Source organism: Mustela lutreola, chromosome 7 (genome assembly GCF_030435805.1).
Source record: "Mustela lutreola isolate mMusLut2 chromosome 7, mMusLut2.pri, whole genome shotgun sequence".
Taxonomy (NCBI): domain Eukaryota; kingdom Metazoa; phylum Chordata; class Mammalia; order Carnivora; family Mustelidae; genus Mustela; species Mustela lutreola.
Window position 1 is genome coordinate 124,342,566 of NC_081296.1, and position 19,516 is coordinate 124,362,081.

The 19,516-nt window shown below is 47.2% G+C and overlaps 1 protein-coding gene across 6 annotated transcripts in view; it reads left to right on the plus strand.

Moving 5' to 3' along the window:
• TTC7B (tetratricopeptide repeat domain 7B) overlaps positions 1–19,516 on the plus strand; it is a 247,450-nt gene that overhangs the window by 125,178 nt on the left and 102,756 nt on the right. For all 6 annotated transcript variants that reach the window (XM_059182508.1, XM_059182509.1, XM_059182510.1 and 3 more), the window contains one exon: positions 1,752–1,889. In XM_059182508.1, the coding sequence (XP_059038491.1) occupies positions 1,752–1,889 (138 nt within the window). The remainder of the gene's footprint in view (positions 1–1,751; positions 1,890–19,516) is intronic.

Consider the following 19,516-nt stretch of genomic DNA (forward strand, 5'->3'; position numbering starts at 1 on the left):
CTAAATGAGAATTACTGTGTTTTTTTGTTGTCTGAGAAAATTGTATTCTTCGTTGGTTCTGACTTTAACTTAGAAACATCGTTTGTCCGTAGTCTCTCCACCTGTAAGATATGGTTTAGCATTGTACTGCTTTCTCACCTCAAATCAAATGCATTTTCCCCAGGAGAAAGGGCTTAATCAGAACTACATTTGCAGAACTGCCTCTGAGACAGTGTTCTGGGATATTTCTTATTTGTGGACCTGTTTGAGGTTCGAATCAAAAGATACCAATTTTTAAAAAATGTACTTGGCACAACTCAAAAATCTCTCTTAAGTAGTATTTTGTTTTGTTTTGTTTTGTTCTCTTCCAGGCCTTGGTCCTAATACGGAACATTTATAGCAAGTAAATAAAATGAGACTCCTTACAGCAGCCCCTGTTTCCCTTAGAGCTTCCTTTGTTGGCTCAAAGTCGCTCCTCACAAGAAAGCCTTAGAATGAAATCTTCAAAAGCAGGCTTGTATCTGTAAGAGATGACTCACTTGGTAGGAAGTGGCCTGTCATATATTCTTATTTGTCTTTGACATTTTAGAGCAAGGAGTTTTAAAGTGAGTAAGTACGGATAGATGGCTAAAAGTGAGTGGCTTGGACTCACACACACAGAGAAGGCATTTCATCTCATTAGTGAGGGAGAAGGTGTGTAGGCGTGTCAGCTGTCACCCTGCCTGGACCAGGGACCCTGGTGCCTCACCTACCACTTGCACAGGAAAAACTGAGGGCCCCTTTCTCTCTCCTAGGAAAGGATGATTCTGGAAGCTTCTGGTAATGAGCAGGGGGAGAAAATACAGGCAAACTCTAACTTAATTGATTCTGAACTCCCTAGCAGGGAGGGATGGAAAATGGTTAGAGTTGTTTAGTGGCCCTAATACATGTGATATGTCTGGAGACTCCCTAGAGAAATTAAATTTCAAAAAGTAATGAAAGCACGTTGTTGTAAAGAGCATTTGATTTCTAGATAGATGAGATTAATAAGCTCGAATGTGCCTGCTGTATTTCTGCAGCAAGCTGTGGAGATATGCAAGAGGCAAGGTGTTCTCCTGAGTCCTCTGGTAATATCTTTTAAAACAAAACTCAGTCTGCTTCTTGCTTTCTCTTCTACAGCTGTTCTGTGCTTCCCTAATCAGGATTGCATTAGTCTTTGTAGTCTGTTCCAATGAAGGTGCCATAGAGGGACCTGAATGTTGCTTTCGTGACAGAGGAAAAGTACGACATGTCCCTGCAGGACTGAGGGAACTTAATGGCACCATGTGATGGTGGGAGTATGGGGCTAGGGATGTTCCCTCTGCTGTGTAACGCAGAGCAGGAGCTGTACCTACAGGCAAGACACGACAGTCCCCCCGCCCCGGTGTGTGAGTCTGCCACCCCAGAGCACTGGCGGTGTCTGCAGCAGGGCTGGCTGGTGGGCCTGAGCCCAGGAGCCATCACCCTGCTTGGCATCAGCTTCTAAAGCCCCCTGCAACCACCGGCTGGTGGGTCCCGAGGGTCCTCTGGCTCCACATCTCCAGGCTAATACCTCGTACTGCGTGCTGTAGGGCTTGGGGCATTCTGAGTAAACAAGCCAAGGTGACAAGCCCCTTACTTGCTCCTGCCCTTGTCTCCAGGCCCTTGGCAAGCCACGAGGGGCAGGAGGGCCTAGGTGGCTTCTCTACGCAATGATAGCTGTGTGCATGGGCTGACTCACCAGCTGCTCCTCTTGTCTTCTGTGTTGTTTTCAGGCCAACCGGGACGCTGTGCTGAGCAGAACACCTGAGCACAAGAGTGACCGTCTCATCAGTTTGCAGAGTGCCTCGGTGGTCTATGATCTACTGACCATTGCCCTTGGAAGAAGAGGCCAGTATGAGATGCTGTCGGAGGTAGAGCCCTTGAGTCTGGTACTTCCCAGTTGGTGGGGGGGGGGGCGGTGCTAGCCAAAGCAGCACTGAGAAGAGCTGTGAGACCAGGTCCTGACCCCTCTGTCCCTGGCAGCCATGTGACCTTGGCCTGACTCTTAACTCTGTGAAATGGGAATTGGGTTAAATGATTGGATCATGGAATTCACTGGTGGCGACTTCCTAGCAGTGGCCCCCAAACCCACTGAGTTTGTGTGAGGGAAGGCAAGCATTTCTCAAGCGGCTTCTCTTGCAGGGTAATTTCTACCATCACCCCAAATCTCCCATCTGTGATCCTAATTTCCTTAAAAAGCCAGTTTTACTCTGTTTAAAACATGGATGCATAACTCCCAGTGAAATGGTCCCCTTAGGCACGTGATTGTCAGGTGAGCGGGTGTCGTCTCTCGTGTCAAGAAACACAGTTTTCACTTAAAGACTTTTGCTCGTTCAGAAGAGACCCGAGTTGATTACAGATCTTGTGCAAGGTCCTGTCATTTTGTTCCTTCATCTTCTGAAGAACATTGAGGACGGAAGCTTAACGGTTAACACAGTTTTCAGAGGAAGCTAGTTAACCTCGGGCTGCAGTCATGCGTTACTACACAGTAGCCCAGAAGTCCAGATTCCACCCAGGCAAGGACTGAATGAGTGCCACGATCAGCTTATTCTTTCTTTAGTGGAGAAGGAAGGAAGAGAGAGAGAGAGAGAATGTGGAAGGAAGGAAGGAAACAGGGAAACAACTCATTTTGTTCAAGTGGACTTTGCATGTTATTTTTCTTTTCCTTTCTAAATTTATACACACCGCAGCAGCCTCAGGGCCTGGGGACAGGGATTGAAACATAGTAACACATTGGCTGGAATCAGATGAGTGCCAGGCTCACGCCCCTAGCCTGCTGTTGTGACGCTGCCACACGAGGCAGGAGCCTTGGAGGACAGATGAGCCTGCATGGCTCGGGTCTTTTTTTAGTCTTTGGTTTGGTGACTGTACAGGGCAGTGGTTACTCAGGCTTCAAAAAAAGCCCCTTGCAGTCTGGCTAGATAAAGCAGTGTGCCCAGTGCTCCTGTCACATGCGGCTCATCCCCTGGGACTCTGCCCGGATTCTTCCCCCCTCCATGTGCCTCGGTTTCCCGGGACCCTCCCCTCCCAGCCAACTTAGTGCCTGTCTGCTGTGTCTACTGTGGAGCCCCTCCGTGGGGACAGTGCCATCCAGCTCCCAGTTGAGTCCTTTTCTGGTAAACTTTTTTTCCTCCAGACAAACCACTAAAGAAAGCATCTCTCTGGGTCCGAGGCTGGTTGTGGTTGGCGGGTCTCCCTTCATACCATCATGTAGCAATCTGGCCTTTCCTCAGCTTGAACTTCACCGACGTCAGGAACAGGTGTGAGGAGGTTGGGGCGGCTGGCGTGGTTGGCTGGCTGGATGGCTCCTGCCCACAGGCTTCTGGTCATGCCATGAATGGCTGTAGGGGGACGGCTGTCACCTTAGCAGCATTCCTCTGCAAGCCTGCCACACGCCTCCTTCCAGCACCGAATACTGGGCCTTGTTTTCACTCCGGTGACTTTTGTCTTGGTATCACACATAGCTTCCACCTTGTGGCAATGACCTGATGCCTGAGTCACTAGGTGGTCCGATCCGGTTGCCAGAGCTTTGGCGATTCAGAATTTCACTGCACTGGTCACATTTAAAGCAATGAGGACAGGGCCAGAGGGTGCCTCATCGGTGAGGGAGTACAAGGGTGGGAGAAAGGGAAATTTACCACTCTATGTTCCTTGAAGGATTGTATACCATATGTGTGTATTATCTATTAAATATATAAATCAGTTGATAAGATAGAGACAATGGAGGACATTCATTTCCGTAATACACATATATGGGGTCCCCTGTACTAAGCCAGAGGCTGTGATTAAGGCCGGGATTCAGCCATGTGCGAGGCACGGTCCCTGCCTGTGAGCACCCCCCACCCCACCCACTGTGCAGCGGGAGGCAGCCAGGCCGCAGGCAGCTGTCTGGGGCGGGGTGGGGGGGTGGGGAGGCAGGGTCTGCTTCCAGTAGTGAGGCCTTTGAATACATGGCTCCAGCCTTTTTTGCTCTTTCTACTTAGTTTTGCAGTTGGAGCCGCCCCCAGCAAACCTTTGATGACCATGTCGTCTCAGGTCTTTTTTAACTAAAACAGGCCCTATCTAGGAGAAAGCACCTGACATCTGGGTGTTCAGTTTTGGAAGGTCCAGCCTTGGCTGAGCACAGACCCTCTCTCCCCTGGCCCCAGGCCTCGGATCCTGCTTCCTTCATTTCCTGGGATTTTCTTCTTCTTCCTTCTTTCTCTTTTCTTCTCATCTGCCCTTCCGTCTTCTCAGGGCTCTAGGCTAAAAGGTTAACTGTATTGTTTCTTAATTGGGGTAAATTCCCGTAACATAAAGGTAACCATTTAAAAGTGTATAATTCAGTGGCATTTGGTACATTCACTGCTAGGCCGGCCTCACTTCTATTAAGTCCTAGAAGGAAACCCCCTCCTGAGTAAGCAGTTATCCTCCATCCTGCTCCCCCAGTCCCTGTCCACTACCAATCTTTTTTCTGACTATGGATTTACTCATCTGGGGTATTTCCTATAACTGGAACCATCCAGTAAGTGATCTGATATCTGGCTTTTCTCAGAGTAATGTTTTCAAGGTCACCCATGCTGTAGCCCACATCGGAACTTCATTCCTTCTTGCAGTTGAACAACATCCCGTTGTGTAAATCTAGCACAATTTCTTCACCCAGTTATCCGGTGGTGGGCATTTGACTCTGGTGAGTCGTGCTGCTATGGGGGCCACTGGATTTTAAACTTCCTGTACTACTTCTGGGGACCCCGTGAGTGTTAGTGATTACCGTTGCTGTCATTCATCGTGGTCGTATGGTCCGTGTCTTCTTCACCTCCTACATTGTTGCCAAAGCGACCTTTCTAAGACACAGGAGTGTCATGCCACCCTTCTGTGCAGAAACATTTGATGGCTCTTCCCATCCGCCCCACTTTTTACTTCGTTTGTCTTGTATTCCTTTTCCTCCCATCAAGAAAGTGACTTCCTCAATTATCTTTTTTGCAATATGCAGCACCTTGCAGATTCCTTGAAGCATCAAACAACACAGACAAGTATGGAAAAGGAAATAAAAGTCACTTAGAGTCCTGCCGTCCTGAGATTGACCACCCATTGACATTGTAGAGACCGTCTTTCCTTGTATCTCTTTATGAGTAAATGCATGTACATTTATGTAACTTTCAAGGAATGGAATAGTGTCATATATGTATTATTGTAGGTGTTCCCACCCATTCTTCTCCCCTCCATTGGCACTCCTCCCTAACTCTTGTCTCCTTAGACCCCAGACCCAGGTCAGCAACCTCGTATGTCCTGAGCCCAGGCCTTTGTGTCTGGAAGCTTGGGTTTGGGTCCCGGGTCTGCCACTCCCAGATTATAGTTTGGTGATCCTGGCAAGTCATTAATCCCCTATGCCTTGGTTTTTCCTTCTGTAAAATGGGGACAATAACCATACCTATCTCAGATCATTGTGAGGTGATTTACTAACCATGTAAGTTAACCAGAGCAGAGCCCCGCACCTACTACATGATAATAAGTGGAGTTTATTAAATGGCAGCTATGTGTTGCTGCGCTGTTCCCACCACCATATGCCCAGGAGTGGCCAGGCACAGGAGAAGTAACAGTGTGTATAGAAAAAGGTCTTTTGACTTCTAGAAACTTCTGGTCTAGTTCAGGAGATCAAGCAGAAAGACACGAAAAGACAACTGATCAGAGAAGACTGGTGAGTCCAAGGCATGTTCATTGCAGGTGAACAGACTGGGTGGGTTGCAGCCATGTTTGGAGGTTGGGTGCCCTTGAGAGAGTAGGAATAGCTGGTACACCAAGGGCTGATAGGAATTTAAAAAGTCCCAGAGCAGAGAGACTCGTCCTCAAGACTGTGGGGTAAAGGGCATAAGGCCTGAGGATCCGGGAGCCAAAAGCTCGCTCTTATGGAGGGAGGACAGGACACCAAACCGAAAGTGCGGGGCCAGGTTGTCAGCCCCCCAACATCTTGGGACAGACTGCTTGTGCCCCTCGCCGACGGGCTCCTGCCATACCCCCCTTTGGCTGGTCCGTGAGCAGGTCCTCCCAGCCTCAGCGACGCTGCACAGATCTTTTATATCAGTTGGAAATTTTTATAAACGGAATTTAACAACAACCAGGCTATTGGGAGAGAAGACCCCTTACCTCCTCCCCCTGCCTCAGACTTTCCTGCCTTCTCTTGTCTGCAACCACCAACGCTCCACATCAGACACAGCCCATTCTCCTTCTGCTGGCTCGCCTCGCCGGCTGAGCTGAGCCCCTCAGCACTCCCACACTGACAGGGGAAAAGACGGGGTGCTTCTGCTGTGGTGCCCAGCCTGTCGTGTCATCTGCTCTCCCGTTTTCGCTGACACTTCTGGTCTGTCCTGCAGCATGGAGCAGACCCAGCCTTTCAGGAACTGTGCCTTTGCAGGGGAGCAGAGCCGCTCTCGCGAGAAAACTGTCCTCTCTGTCTATTTCTTCAGTTGTATTTATTCCAGATGGACAGTTCCTCTCCCAGCCCAAGCTTGGCTACCCTCGTGGGTGCCCACAGAACACCTTTCTTCTTTTCAGGGCACTGTGCGGCCAGATACTGGGCCAGGACCGTAGTACAAAGGAAATACAAACCAGAGGTTATCACATCCTTATTCTGACAGGTTTAAATATAAGCACAATGTTTACCATATCTCCAGTGCGATGAGTTTTCGTGTTTTTAAAAGACTAATTGTGAGCCTCGCTGAAAGGTCTGTGTAGGAAGGAACACTTCTTTTCTTCCCCCTTCAATTTAAACAGCAGCACTAGTTGGCATGACAACCCATGCTATTAAAAGTAAAGCAACAAGCCTTGCTTCCTCTGTTTTTCAGAATGAACCCAAACTGCTAAGTAGGTTTGTTTCTTGAATTTGACTATTAATGGCTCCATTTCGACAGAATGTTATGGGGTCCCTCTAGAAGGGTGTATGTGTCCCCTGTACATAGCTATGGCAGCTTGGGAGACAGAAATGATATTTTTATCTTCCCTGTTGAACTCATATTCATTTGTTTATGGTAAATCTCAACAACATTATAGTTCTGTGGGTAGAACTGTCTGGCTTAGTGCTTGTACCAAAGGGACAATTTACACATTCCTAACCCAAACACTTATTTAATCAGGGAGTATTGTGAAAAACACTTGAACGTCTAAGTCTGTTCACAGGCCTACCATTTGTCAGTTTCTATTAGAGTTTGGTGTTTCATGCAGCCCCACTTGGACTGCAGAAGCCCAGCCTTGACCTGGGTGCCAAGCTCCCTGGGCAGTGTCGGTGTGTCCTGACCAATAAGGCTGAAGACTTTTGAGAGATGAAGGCAGAATGTTTAGTTCATGGTAGGTGTTCAGTAAAAACCTGCTGAATAAACCAGTGCTTCAAAGCCAATGTACCTTCTCATCCCATTCCCTTTCCTTTGATTTTTGAGATAAATTTTCCCTGGATATATAATGAGTAGGTCTTCCCCAGGTGGGTCCAAAGGGTAAAGGTCATATAGCTGGGAAATAGTAACAGAGGAAGAGCTGGTCCCAAAGTGGGACAGAGCATCATACAGATCCCAGCTCTGGTCCAGCTTCAGGGGTCACCCAGCAGGGACCAGGACCCTGCATGGCAGGCCTGCCCCGAAGCATCCCAGCTACTGACATGGCCGCCAGCACCTTCTTTTCCACCATTATGGAAGCATTTCTTGACTTAAGTATCATTGCTCTCTTCTTATGGCATTTTACCATGCCATCTTATGGAATTTTACCATGCCATTTTAACCTTTTTAAAAGGTGTAAAATTCAGTGGCATTAATTATATTCACAATATTATGCAGCCTTCATGACTATTTCCAAATTTTCCATCACCGCAAACAGAAACTCTTTACGCATCAACAATAGCTCCCTATTCCCTCCTGCCATCTACTTTCAGTCTCTGTGAGTCCGCATCATGTAAATGGAACCATGCAGTTCTTGTGTCTTATGTCTGATTTCACCTAGCCTCATGTTTTTGAGGTCCCATTCTGCTGTGATAACACATCTGGTAGCATGTATCGGACTTCGTTCCTTTTTTGGCCGAATAATACTCCCGTGTATGTATATGCCACATTTTGTTTATCCATTCATCTGTGGGTGGACATGTGTAGTGTTTCCACCTTTTGAGTATCGTGAATAATGCTGTGATGAGCATTGGTGTACACATTGGAGTTTCTGTTTTCAGTTCTTTTACGTATATATCCAAGAGTGGAACTGCCAACTCATATGATAATTCTATGCTTAACTTTTCAAAGAACTACCAAACTATTTTTCACAGCAGCTGCGCCATTTTACATTACCAGCAGCGAGGCATAAGAGTTCCAAGTTCTCCACATCCTAGCCAATACTCGTTACTTTTGTTTTGTTTTGTCATAGCCATCTTAGTAGGTGTGAAATGGTGTTTCATTGTTGTTTTGTTTTGTCATAGCCATCTTAGTAGGTGTGAAATGGTGTTTCATTGTGGGTTCGATTTGTGTTTCCCTAATGACTAATGATGTTGAATAGCTCTTCATGTGCTTTTTGGCCACTTATGTGTCTTGTTCGGAGGAATATCTCTTCAAGACTGTCACCCATTTTAATTTGGGTTGTTTGTCTTTCTGTTGTTGAGTTAGGGGAGTTCTTCATTTATTGTGGATAATAAACCCTTAACAGTTATGATTTCTAAATATTTCTCTGATTTTGTAGGCTGTGTTTCCATTTTCTTGATAATGTCCTTTGATCCACAAAAGCTTTTAATTCTGATGAGGTCTATAATGTCAGTTTTTTTCTTTTGTTGCTCGTGCCTTTGGTGCCGAGGTCCTGAAGATTTACTCCTATATTTTCCTTTAAGAATTTTATGGTTTTTGCTCTTATATTTAGCATGTTGATCCATTTTGAGTTAATTTCTGTATTTTAAATAGGGAGCCAACTTCATTCCTTGCATTTGGAAATCCAGTTGTCCTAACAACATTTGTTGAGAGAACGTTCTTTCTCCTTTGAATGGACTGGGCACCCTGGTCAAAAATTGATTGACTATATATGTGTGGATTGGATTCTGGGATTTTAGTTCTATTCCATTGGTCTATTGTTTCTCCTTATGCCAGTACCATGTGATTTTGATTACTATAGCTTTGTTACAAGATGAAATCAAGAAGTGTGAATCCTCCATCTTTGTTCTTTTTTAAGATTGTTTCCCCCTGCTCAGGGCCCCTTCCAAGTCCACATGAATTTGAAGATTGGCTTTTCCATTCCTGCAGAGAAGACTGTTAGAATTTTCATAGAGATTGTGTTGACTCTGTGGATCGTTTGGATAGTGTTACCCTTCTAACAGTATCTCATGTTTTGATTCCAGATCTTCATCTGAATCTCATTTCTGCTGCTTTATATGCTGGGTAAGAACTTGGGCAGATTCCTGTACTTCTCTAAACCTATCTCCCAAGGGGAAATTTTCAGATAATGATAGGACCTGCCTCTAAGGGTTATTGTAAGGATTGAGGAGAGAGCGTATGCAAAGTATACATTACTGTTCTTATCAGTGGTGTTGATAGTCTGCTTTCTCAAGGAAATGGCCCTCTTTAATCCCTTGGCAGATAATGCTTGACCCTTAGTAGGGTCCTTCATTGAATAGTGGAAAAAAACAGCCTTGAAGTCAAAGCACATCTGAGTTCCAAACCTGGCACTACTCGTTCCTAGCTCATGATTTTGGGAAGGGTTCGCCACTCTGGGCTTCCACTTCAGAGATAGTTAGGAGACATGCTGGGACAATAGGTGTAAAATAGCCAGCACAGCCCTGGGTATATAATACATACCTTCCATTCCTCTCTGGCTGTTAGAAAGGACGGAATTGAAGATTGTCTCCTGTAAGCTCCATCTAGTCTATCTCTTTGGAACAATAGGGCAAGGCCACTTCTGCCTCAGTCACAACCCATCTGATTGAAAGCAACTGTTCTATTGTCTTCTTCCCTTGAGCACAGAGTATCTCATTCCTTTAGTTTCAGGGTTGGCAAACTTTTTCTATAAAGAGAGCCAGACACTAAATAGTTTAGGCTTTGACAACCAAGAGGCAAAATCAAGGATACTGTGTAGGTATGACAAGAGAGGAAACAAATTTCCACAGATTTTTCTCTTGATTAAATTCAAAATACAATAGTGAGTACAACTTTCTATAATATGGGTCCACTAATGAGAAGAGTGGGATGGTTTGGGAAGACAACAGTTCACTTAATCGGGACTCAAAGTTAGTATTTCCTCTCATCAAACTGCTGGCAAATGTTCATCTATGAAACGACTCTTAGCTGTCGGGCTCTATGACAACAAGCAGCGGGTCGGATCTGGCTCTCAGGCCACGCGCATTGACCTCGGATTCTCAGCATTTTGTGGGTCCTCTTCCCAAGTGCTCTCTTGTTCGGGTGGCCCCCTTAAAGGATATCCGGAAGAATGGATCCTCACTCAGGCAGGTTTATCCCTTCATTCAGGCATTCACTGAGCACCTGCTTTGTGTATGACACGCCCCTGGGCTACTGTTACCGCATCGTTGAAGGGCAGACACCCAGGGCCCCCAGCCAGGGCAGAAGGACTGAGAACAGATGAAGACCCGAGGTGAGAGGCAGTGGAGGAGGAAGCGATAGACGAACGAAACACCCGTTTCTTGAATTTAGTGATTGATTTTGCAAGAGTCACCAGCAGCAGCAACAGCAGCACAGCGGCGGATGGAACAGTGTTTGAGTAGGACCCTGGAGACCCGTCACTCGCTAGGGAAACTTGATCCAGTTGCTTCATAGAGTTGAGCAGAGAGTGTGCCAGAGGATGGCATCCAACATTCAAATTCTATAATAAAAACCGTGACCTCTGAAAAACAGCCCACTCTCTACTCCTCTCCCCATGGCCAGAGGCAGTGGTATCCTTTAATTTCAGCATTTGCCAAAGCAATAAAGCTTTGAGAAACCTCTGCTTGGAGCAGTATTGGTGTTGTAAAGCAAAAAGATAAATGGATGGGGCACGGATGAGGGGTTTGCTCTATTTTATTTCTCATTTCAGAGGAGAAATCTTATTAAGCAAGATTTGATGGGCATCATCTGTTTCCTCAAAACCTGGGCAGGGGAGACTTTTCTTTCTAGCCGAAAGTCCCATAAGCATGACTTTTAGCTTTCCTGGACCCTGACTCTTGTGGAGTAGATCTCTCAAACTCCACTGTTGTGTGTACTTTTATTTGTAATTAATTTAGAAATAGGGGCTCGGAACTGAGCACCAGAGCTCTGATTTCAGTGGCCCTGGGCAGATCCTGTCTTCCCTCTGCATCTCAGTTTCCCTATCTGTAAAGGAAAAATAAAGCCAGACACTGTCTTAAAGATAGTAGTCCAAGGGGCGCCTGGGTGGCTCATTGGGTTAAAGCCTCTGCCTTCAGCTCAGGTCATGATCCCAGGGTCCTGGGATCGAGCCCCGCATTGGGCTCTCTGCTCAGCACGAGAACCTGCTTCCTTTCCTCTCTTTCTCTGCTTACTTGTGATCTCTGTCTGTCCAATAAATAAATAAAATCTTAAAAAAAAAAAAAAAAGATAGTAGTCCAAAATGTCCCAATTGCTTAGGTAGTTTTTCACTGCCGCAAGTGAAGACATGAAATATTATCTATGTGCTGTGTTAAAGTTAAAAAAAAAAAAAAAAGCCACAGTTTTACACAACTGCAAAGGATTACATTTATCAACTAACTCATTAAGGATATATGATGTACAAAAGAAAATTTTCCTCAGCTGCGGAAGGATCTCTGTGACTAGAACTTTGAGGACACAGCCAACCTGCCCACAGAGGTGAATAATGAAGACGGTTCGCTGGGTTATTTGTTCTATTTTAACACTGGTGGATTTTAGACATAAGCTGCAGGCTAAATTTGAGGGGTATCTGATTGTTTGATTCCTGCCCCCTCCCCCCTGGGTGTTGGCTGTTGAATCTCGCTCTCGAATTCCAAAAATAGGCTTTGGCTTTTCCTTGCTTGTGGTTAGTGTCCAGCTGTCACTGCCATGCACCCAGTTCATGTCATTGGGATTTGGGTACCAGGAAGGTAATTGCTAAATCCCTTCCATGTTCCAGAAGAGCTTCTCATTCCTGGATCCCCCTCAGAGGTAGCTGGTCTAGGAAAAGCCAAAATAAGAGACCGGAAGGGAGGAGCTCTTGCTCCCAAAAGGAAACAAGATTTTTGCAAGTGACATTTTCACAACCGCACTCAAATGATTAGGATGCCATTTAGAGTCTAATTATTGTCCAACCAAATATCTGTGGTATTACATGAACGTTATCTGGGATTTAGTGAGGTGGCAGAAGTGTGATGACGGCGAATGGGCCTGTCTTTCCTGGTAGAAATAACAGCACTGCCACAGCCCCCTTCCTTCCTTGCAAGGGAGGTGGCTCGCCTGGTGCACCCGACCCAGGCACCTGCCCCATGTCCCCCTGCCCAGGCCACACTGCCGCCTCTCCACTGGACACTGCGAGTGCGAAAGGGCCAGAATCTTGCTGTCATGTCTCCCTTTCCATCTGTCCTTTGTCACCCACCGGCACCTCCACACCATTCCCAGGGCTCCTCTCTTCCTCCTTCATTCCCCCTCCGGTCAAACTCGGAGGTCCTCAGCATCTGCTGTTTCTTTTTTTCATAAAAGCAGCATCAACAGTGATAACGTTTATAGCAGTGGCTCTGGGGCAGACACTCTTCTAAGCATCTGACACGTGTTCCTTCACTCTACCCTGCGACAGCCTATGGCTGGTGAGTAGGGAGTTTGGATGAAGCCTGGGCCGTGGGCCCAGGGCCAGCATCTTCACCACGTGACTGCTCTCGCCTGGCCCCATGCCACTGCTGTCCCCTTCCCAGCCACTAGCCACGCAGGGCTGGGGGACGGAAGCAGCCCCTTACCTGCCCCCAGTCCACCTTACACCCACGTGTTCTCAAAAGTCCGCTTCCTTAGTCCTTCTTTCAGACTGGAGCCATTATGTGAACAATGTGAATGTTTCTGTTTTATTTTATTTCATTTTAAAGCATATATTCTAATTGCAATCTCCGCTACTATATTGAAACCGGAAATTTTTCATTTGTTGTGTACAGAGATGATTGGGGTGTTTAAAAGGGGTAGTCAGAACTGGGTGAGCAAACATACCATCTCAGGAGGCGAAGCTGTGGGTAGCAAATGCCTCCAGGGTCAACCCAAGTGCCTTTTATTCTCAGATGTGTTCACGGGGAGAGGGCTTCCTTTTGTTTCTGAGGTATGTTGGCCTGAGCTACTGAGGGACTGTGTACTCGTGATGTTTACGGGAACACAGGGGAGGATGTGCTATTATATCCACGTGGTATGCTTGGCATTGGGCTTCCAGAACCACCTGGAGCTCTCTGGGCACTTTCTCAGAGCCAGCGAGTCATCACTATATATAAGATGCCAAGAGCCTTGGGAGGACAGGGCCGTCAGCTGTGATGCTGGAGCTCAGACACCTCAGAATTGGGGGTGAAGGGCTAATCTGTAGTCGCTGGCTTGTATTTCTGGACTCTGTTGATGACACACCGGTGACTTTCTGTGGGCTGTGGGTTGTTTTAGTTATGGGGAAGAGGTCCAAACGGTGAAAGACAAAGACAGTAGAGGGGAAGTGCCTGACTGATAAAACCTTAGTGCTTTTGATATCATATGTGGTGCTGGTGGGTTTCATGGGGTCTGTGAGGTTTCTCGAAAATTCTGCAACCTGGAAAGGCCTCAGTGCTTTGTAGCCTGAAGGATCCCAAAGAGGCCATGCCCCTTTAGCAGTAAAAAATATTACTGAATCTTCAAAACAGTTCAAGGAACATGTGGCATTTTTAGGGGCCTTTTAGTTAGCTATACTTTGCTTTACACAGCACAAGTGGGCCTGATAAGTTCAGCGAGAGTGGCATGTCTGTAATTAAAGTCGCAGAGGCAGCAGAGTGCTGTGGTTCAGAGCTCCAACTCTGGAACCACACTGCCCGGATTCAGGTCCTGCCCTTCCACCAATACACTGAGACCCCACATAGTCATGCAGGGGACCCTAGACTGTAGTCTGTGCTCAGTTTCCCCATCTATAAATGGAGGACCATAACAGTGCCTACTTTTCCTGGTAGAGTTGTTAGGATGAGCAATGGGGCTGTTGTTGTAAAGCAATTAAAGTGACTCCTGGTGGGCCGCCTGGGTGGCTCAGTCAGTTGAGCGTTTGCCTTCAGCTCAGGTCATGATCCCAGGGATGGACCCCTTGATTCTGGGATTAAGCCCTGTGTGGGGCTCTTTGATCAGCGGGGAGTCTGCTTCTCCGCTGCCCTCTGACCCTTCCATCTGCTCAGTCTCATTCTCTCTCAAATGAAAATAAGAAAGAAAAAAAAAGAAAGATAGTTCCTGTCTCTGGCTTCATAGTGTGATCCAAAGGCATGTTGTCTTAGTCCATTCAAACGGCTATGACAAAACAGTACGACTACTTGGGGGCTAGGAGGCAGGAGCTGATTATAAGAGCCTGAAGTATAGGCTTGGGGGACCTTCAGGGCCTTGGCTGTAGGTAGCAGAACTGACTCGCTCACTCAAGCAGAAAAGGCATTCATCCATGTATACTGCTCACAGGATCCACAGAAGGCTGAAGAATGGGCGTGGGCAGAAATTAAGAAGGCAAGGTCCCTGGCCTAGTTTGGGAGGACATGCCTGGCTCAAGGGCCTCCACCCACCCTGGTGCTCTTTGGGCCCCCAGGCCCTGCCACTGGGAATGACATCCCAGTCCACCCCCCACCCCCCCACCCCGTGCTGAGCTCTGGCAGGAGCGTCTGATTGGCTGTGCTTGGGTCATGTGACACCCTCTTGCTTCCTTCCTTCAAGGCTTCATTACTGGCAGGTGGAGAGGCTGCTTTCCTTCTATCTAGGGCATACCCCCTACCACTCCCCACTCCCAGTACAAAAACTTCAGAAGAGTTTTGAGGTGAGAGGAAGCCAAAATGACAAATGTCCTTTCCTTTGGGGACCTCAGTTGGATGTTTCTTAAGTTCTCTCATATCCCCAAGATTCTCTGGATCTGCTCTTCAGGAGAGCTGCTGTTTTCCTGGTACTGTGGCTGATAGAACGTGGAACAGAGCTCTATACCAATTAGGCTTCCAGTGTTTTTCAGTGACTGTGTAATGAGTATGTTAGCCTTTGGCACAAAAGAAAATAAGGATGCACACTCATTTGTAACATCTAGCTTTCTGATTCAGGACAGGCTTGTTTCAGCGACTGAGCTCCTTCTGTTTATTGGGAAAACAGTTGATATTTGTCATTCCTTCTAGCAATAGGAAGAAGAAAAGCATTTAAACATTTAAATGTTTCTGTGTATATATTTAAGTACTTAGTGGTTCTATTGCAGTGAGCTGGCTATGTAGAGCTGTTAGGACAAACCTCATTTTCGATGTCCTCTGCATCCTTCTCCACGCACTGGCTCCTTTGCCTGATTCCAGCAGCGTGATCCGGATTCCTGGTTCCTCCTCCCCAACCACCCCTCATCTCCCCACTCAGTTTCCAAGTACTGTTGGCTTTTCATCACTTGAGGCTCTCTCTGTGGCACCTGTCCTCCCCCACGTCTTGCCAGCCCATCCCACCCCACGCCTAGATCAGGTCTCCCCTCTGCCCATCTTGCCTACTTGATCTTTTCAACAAGAAGCTTTGATTTTCACTCCCAAGGTGCTTCTTAAAGGCACAGTGAGGGCTTCTTAAGGGCTTCCTGTTCTTATCAGTATAGTAGAGCTCTTAAGAGGGCTCTTGGGCCAAGTTCAGACCCCAGCTCTGCTCTTTGGTGCCTGTGTTAGTGAGAGGTGTAGCCAGATGTAATTAACAAAATCAATTCTCAGTGACTTAACCAAGTAGGAATGAATTTCTCCCCCATGACAGCAAGTCTGGCGAGAGGCTGCAGTCACAGCCACAGCACATCACGGCCTCAAGGACCTAATGCTTTCCCTCCTTCTGCTCAGCCATTCTACAGAGTGGGCTGCTCCCATTACTGGCGTCCCCACCTCCAGCACCAAATGTGCGTCCCGGGTGGGAGGGCCAGGTCTGAGGGCAGGTGTGTGCCAGCTGAGACCGTCCTCCTCTTAGACACCCCTGCTGAAGCCTTGCCCAGCGGCTTCTGCTGACATCACATCACCCACAGTGAAGTTACATGTCCACAGATTTGGGCTAAGCACATTGCCAGCTCAAAATGAGGCTCTAAGTGTTCGTCTTGCATGGGATCTACAGATGCCTGTACTGTACCATCACTAGGCATATAGGTGGTACGTGTTAAATGCTCACTACTTCACTTTTTAATATATATCTGTTAGGGCAGGTTTCCCCAGTAAACCAGCTAGCATACAATTTGCTGGAACCTTCTAGGTAAATACCAGCCCAGATCCTCTCCTACCTCCTCAATCTACCTTCATCATTTTCTATAGTCTGTCACCCTCTCTGTGGCTCCTATGTCCCCCAGCCCCCTGCCCCTACCTGTGTGTCTGTCCATTAATCCTGAAACTTCCATTTTCACTCCTTGCCTGGGGCTGGCCACAGAGCATCATGAGAACTGGCAGCCCCGTGCTGCAGACGCCAGAGCCCGACACCCCAGTCCCCAGGGTGACCCTGATGTCCGCATTCTGTCCCCTGAGGGAGTTGCTGTTTAAAGCTTTTCTGAAAACCCCCAGCTCTATTCCGTTTCTCTGCTCCTACACCCACTTCATCCCATCTTTGCCGGGAAGACAGTGGCTGCGTTGGACATCTAGGACAGGACTCTCCTCTTCATCTTCTAGAGCCTTCTGAAGAGAAGGCCTTCCATTGGGGGCCTTTTCTGCTCCTTCATCTCAGGTTGCCTCCATGGTGAGTCTCTGATCTTCCTTCCACAGGCGTGTGCTTCACCACTCACCCTTCTTTCCTCTGCTCCTCAGGGGGCGCCCTCCAGCACACCCCAGAACTGCGCTTCCAGAGCTGGGCCACCCACTGCCTGGTCCGGGGCCTCTGGGCCTCCAGCGCCCTGACCCTCTCGTCTTCTCCGCCCTGAAACCCCACCTGCATCTCCTTTCCAGGCCCCGAAGTTGAGATGCTTCCTGAGGTCCCGCCCCAGCTGCTGTCCCTGCGAGCACTCCTCTCACGTCCTCCAGCGTCTTCCGAGGGTGTCAGCTATTTTCTCGAATGTACTTTTTCCCCAGTTATTTTTCTTGTGGTAAAATACATATCTCACCACCTTCACCGTTTTCAAGTGTGCAGTTCGGTGACCTTGAAGACCCCCTCAGTGTGGTGCAATCCTCAGCGCTGTCCATCCCCAGAACACTTTCCATCTTGTAAAGCTGGAACTCTGTCCCCATGAAACGCTTACTCCCCCCACCCCGCCCCCCACCAAATCCTGCTATCTGTCTCTTGATTTTGACTGCTCTAAGTACCTCATACAAGTGGAATCACATGACATCTGACTTTTTGTGACTGACTTACTTCACTGAGCATCACCTACTCAAGGTCTGTCCGTGTTGTAGCCTATGTCCAAATTTCCTTCCTTTTCAATGTAAGGCTAGATAGGGGCGCCTGGGTGGCTCAGCTGGTCAAATGTCCGGCTCTTGGTTTTGGCTCAGGTCATGATCTTGGGGTCCTGGGATCGAGCCTTGCGTCATGCCCACCACTCAGTGGGGAATGTGCTTGTCTCCCCTTGCCCCACTCGCGTGTGTTCTCTTTCTCTCTCTAAAATAAATGAATCAATCTTTAAAAAAATAAGTTGATTTAAGGCTAGATAATATTCTATTGTGTGTTAACATCACAATTTGTGTATCTGTTTATCCTTTGATGGACACTTAGGTCCCTTCCATGTGTTAGCTGCTGTGAATAATGCAGCTACGAATACCGATACACAGATCCCTGTTTGAGCCCCTGCTTTGCATTCTTTGGGGTCTATCTTTATGCCAGTACCATGCTGTTTTGATTGTTGTAGCTTTGTAGTAAGCTCTGGAATGAGGAAGTGTGAGTCCTCCAGCTCTGTTGTTTTTGAAGATTATTTTGGCGATTTGGAGTTCCTTGAGATTCCGTGGACTTTAGGACAGGTTTTTCTATTTCTGTAAAAAAAAAAAATATATATATATATGTATATATATATATATATATATATATGCCATTGGGATTTTGATAGGGATTGATTGTGTTGAATACATAGAACTCTTTGAGTAGTACTGATTTGTTTCCATTTATTTTTGTCTTTCTCTCAGCTAAAGGTATGTCTTTTGTTAGATCTTCTCTGAAGTCCCCAGATTGTCTCTAATTATCTCTAGTAAATCATCCATGTGACATCTCAAGCCCACCATGTTTGTTACCAAGCTCATTAATAAAAAAAAATCCTTTCTTCCGCATTCTCCTTTTATTCTAAAAATTTTCTCTCTTGGGCGCCTGGGCGGCTCAGTTGGTTAAGCGACTGCCTTCAGCTCAGGTCATGATCTTGGAGTCCCTGGATCGAGCCCCACATCAGGCTCCCTGCTCAGCAGGTAGTCTACTTCTCCCGCTGACCTCTCGTCTCATTCTCTCTCTCTCTCAAATAAAGAAATAAAATCTTTTAAAAAAAATTTCTCTTTCTCATAAACACACACATACGCACACGTGCATACACAAGGGTCTTTTCTGCCAGGAGTTTGGTCCCAGAGACTTTGGAGGCCTCCTTCAGTCCCTACACCTAACCAGCCACCCCTTGCTTGGGTGGCCTGTCTTTGCTGCTTCTAACTCAGATACATTTCTTGGTTCTTGGGTCCCTGGACCATTCTATGCACCTTATTCCTGCTCTGTCTCCATTCTGATAGCACAGCCTTCCCCTGACCCCGCAATTGAACTTCCTAAGCTCTGATGTGATCATTACCACTCTGTGCGGAAGCCAGAAGCTCCTCACTGACAGAGAGGGAGTGTGTTTGTAGATTACCACCCCCGCCCCACCCAGCACAGAGGGGACAGAGAAGTCAGGATTTCTGCCCTTGACCGTTCCTCATAGTGGGATATGACTGGACTGGGGCAGGAAGAGTGAGGACAGTGACATTAATGTCCAGTTAAAAGCTTGAGGAACATAGAGGAAGGAGAACCAAAGCTGGGATGGAGGAAGGAGATGGGCTATCCTTGAAACAGAGCTGCCATGTCAGACTCAGTGACGTGGGCCCAGCCCACACCCCCCGTGCACCCTGATTCCACCCATTCCTGCCCATGTGCCCTAAGCTAGGTTCATACTGGACCACCTGCCGTCCTCCAGTCAGAGCGTACCCTGTCACCTCTACATGGCTGTTCATAACCCCCCCTTCCAAATCATAGCTGCATTTTTTGTTTGTTTGTTTGTTTCTCATTAATCAAGGCCCAGCTTAAGGAGCATTTTTGCAGGATGTCGTTTCTGAATCCTGTGATTACTTTCCCATGCATGGGGCACTTGTCCCTCTAGGCCTTGTATTTGAGTTGTTTGTGTCCCTGCCTCCTTCTTTGTCCTGGATGAGAAACCACATGAGACCCAGGATTGTGTTCTAGTCAACTGTGGATGGTTCTGGAAGATTCTGTTT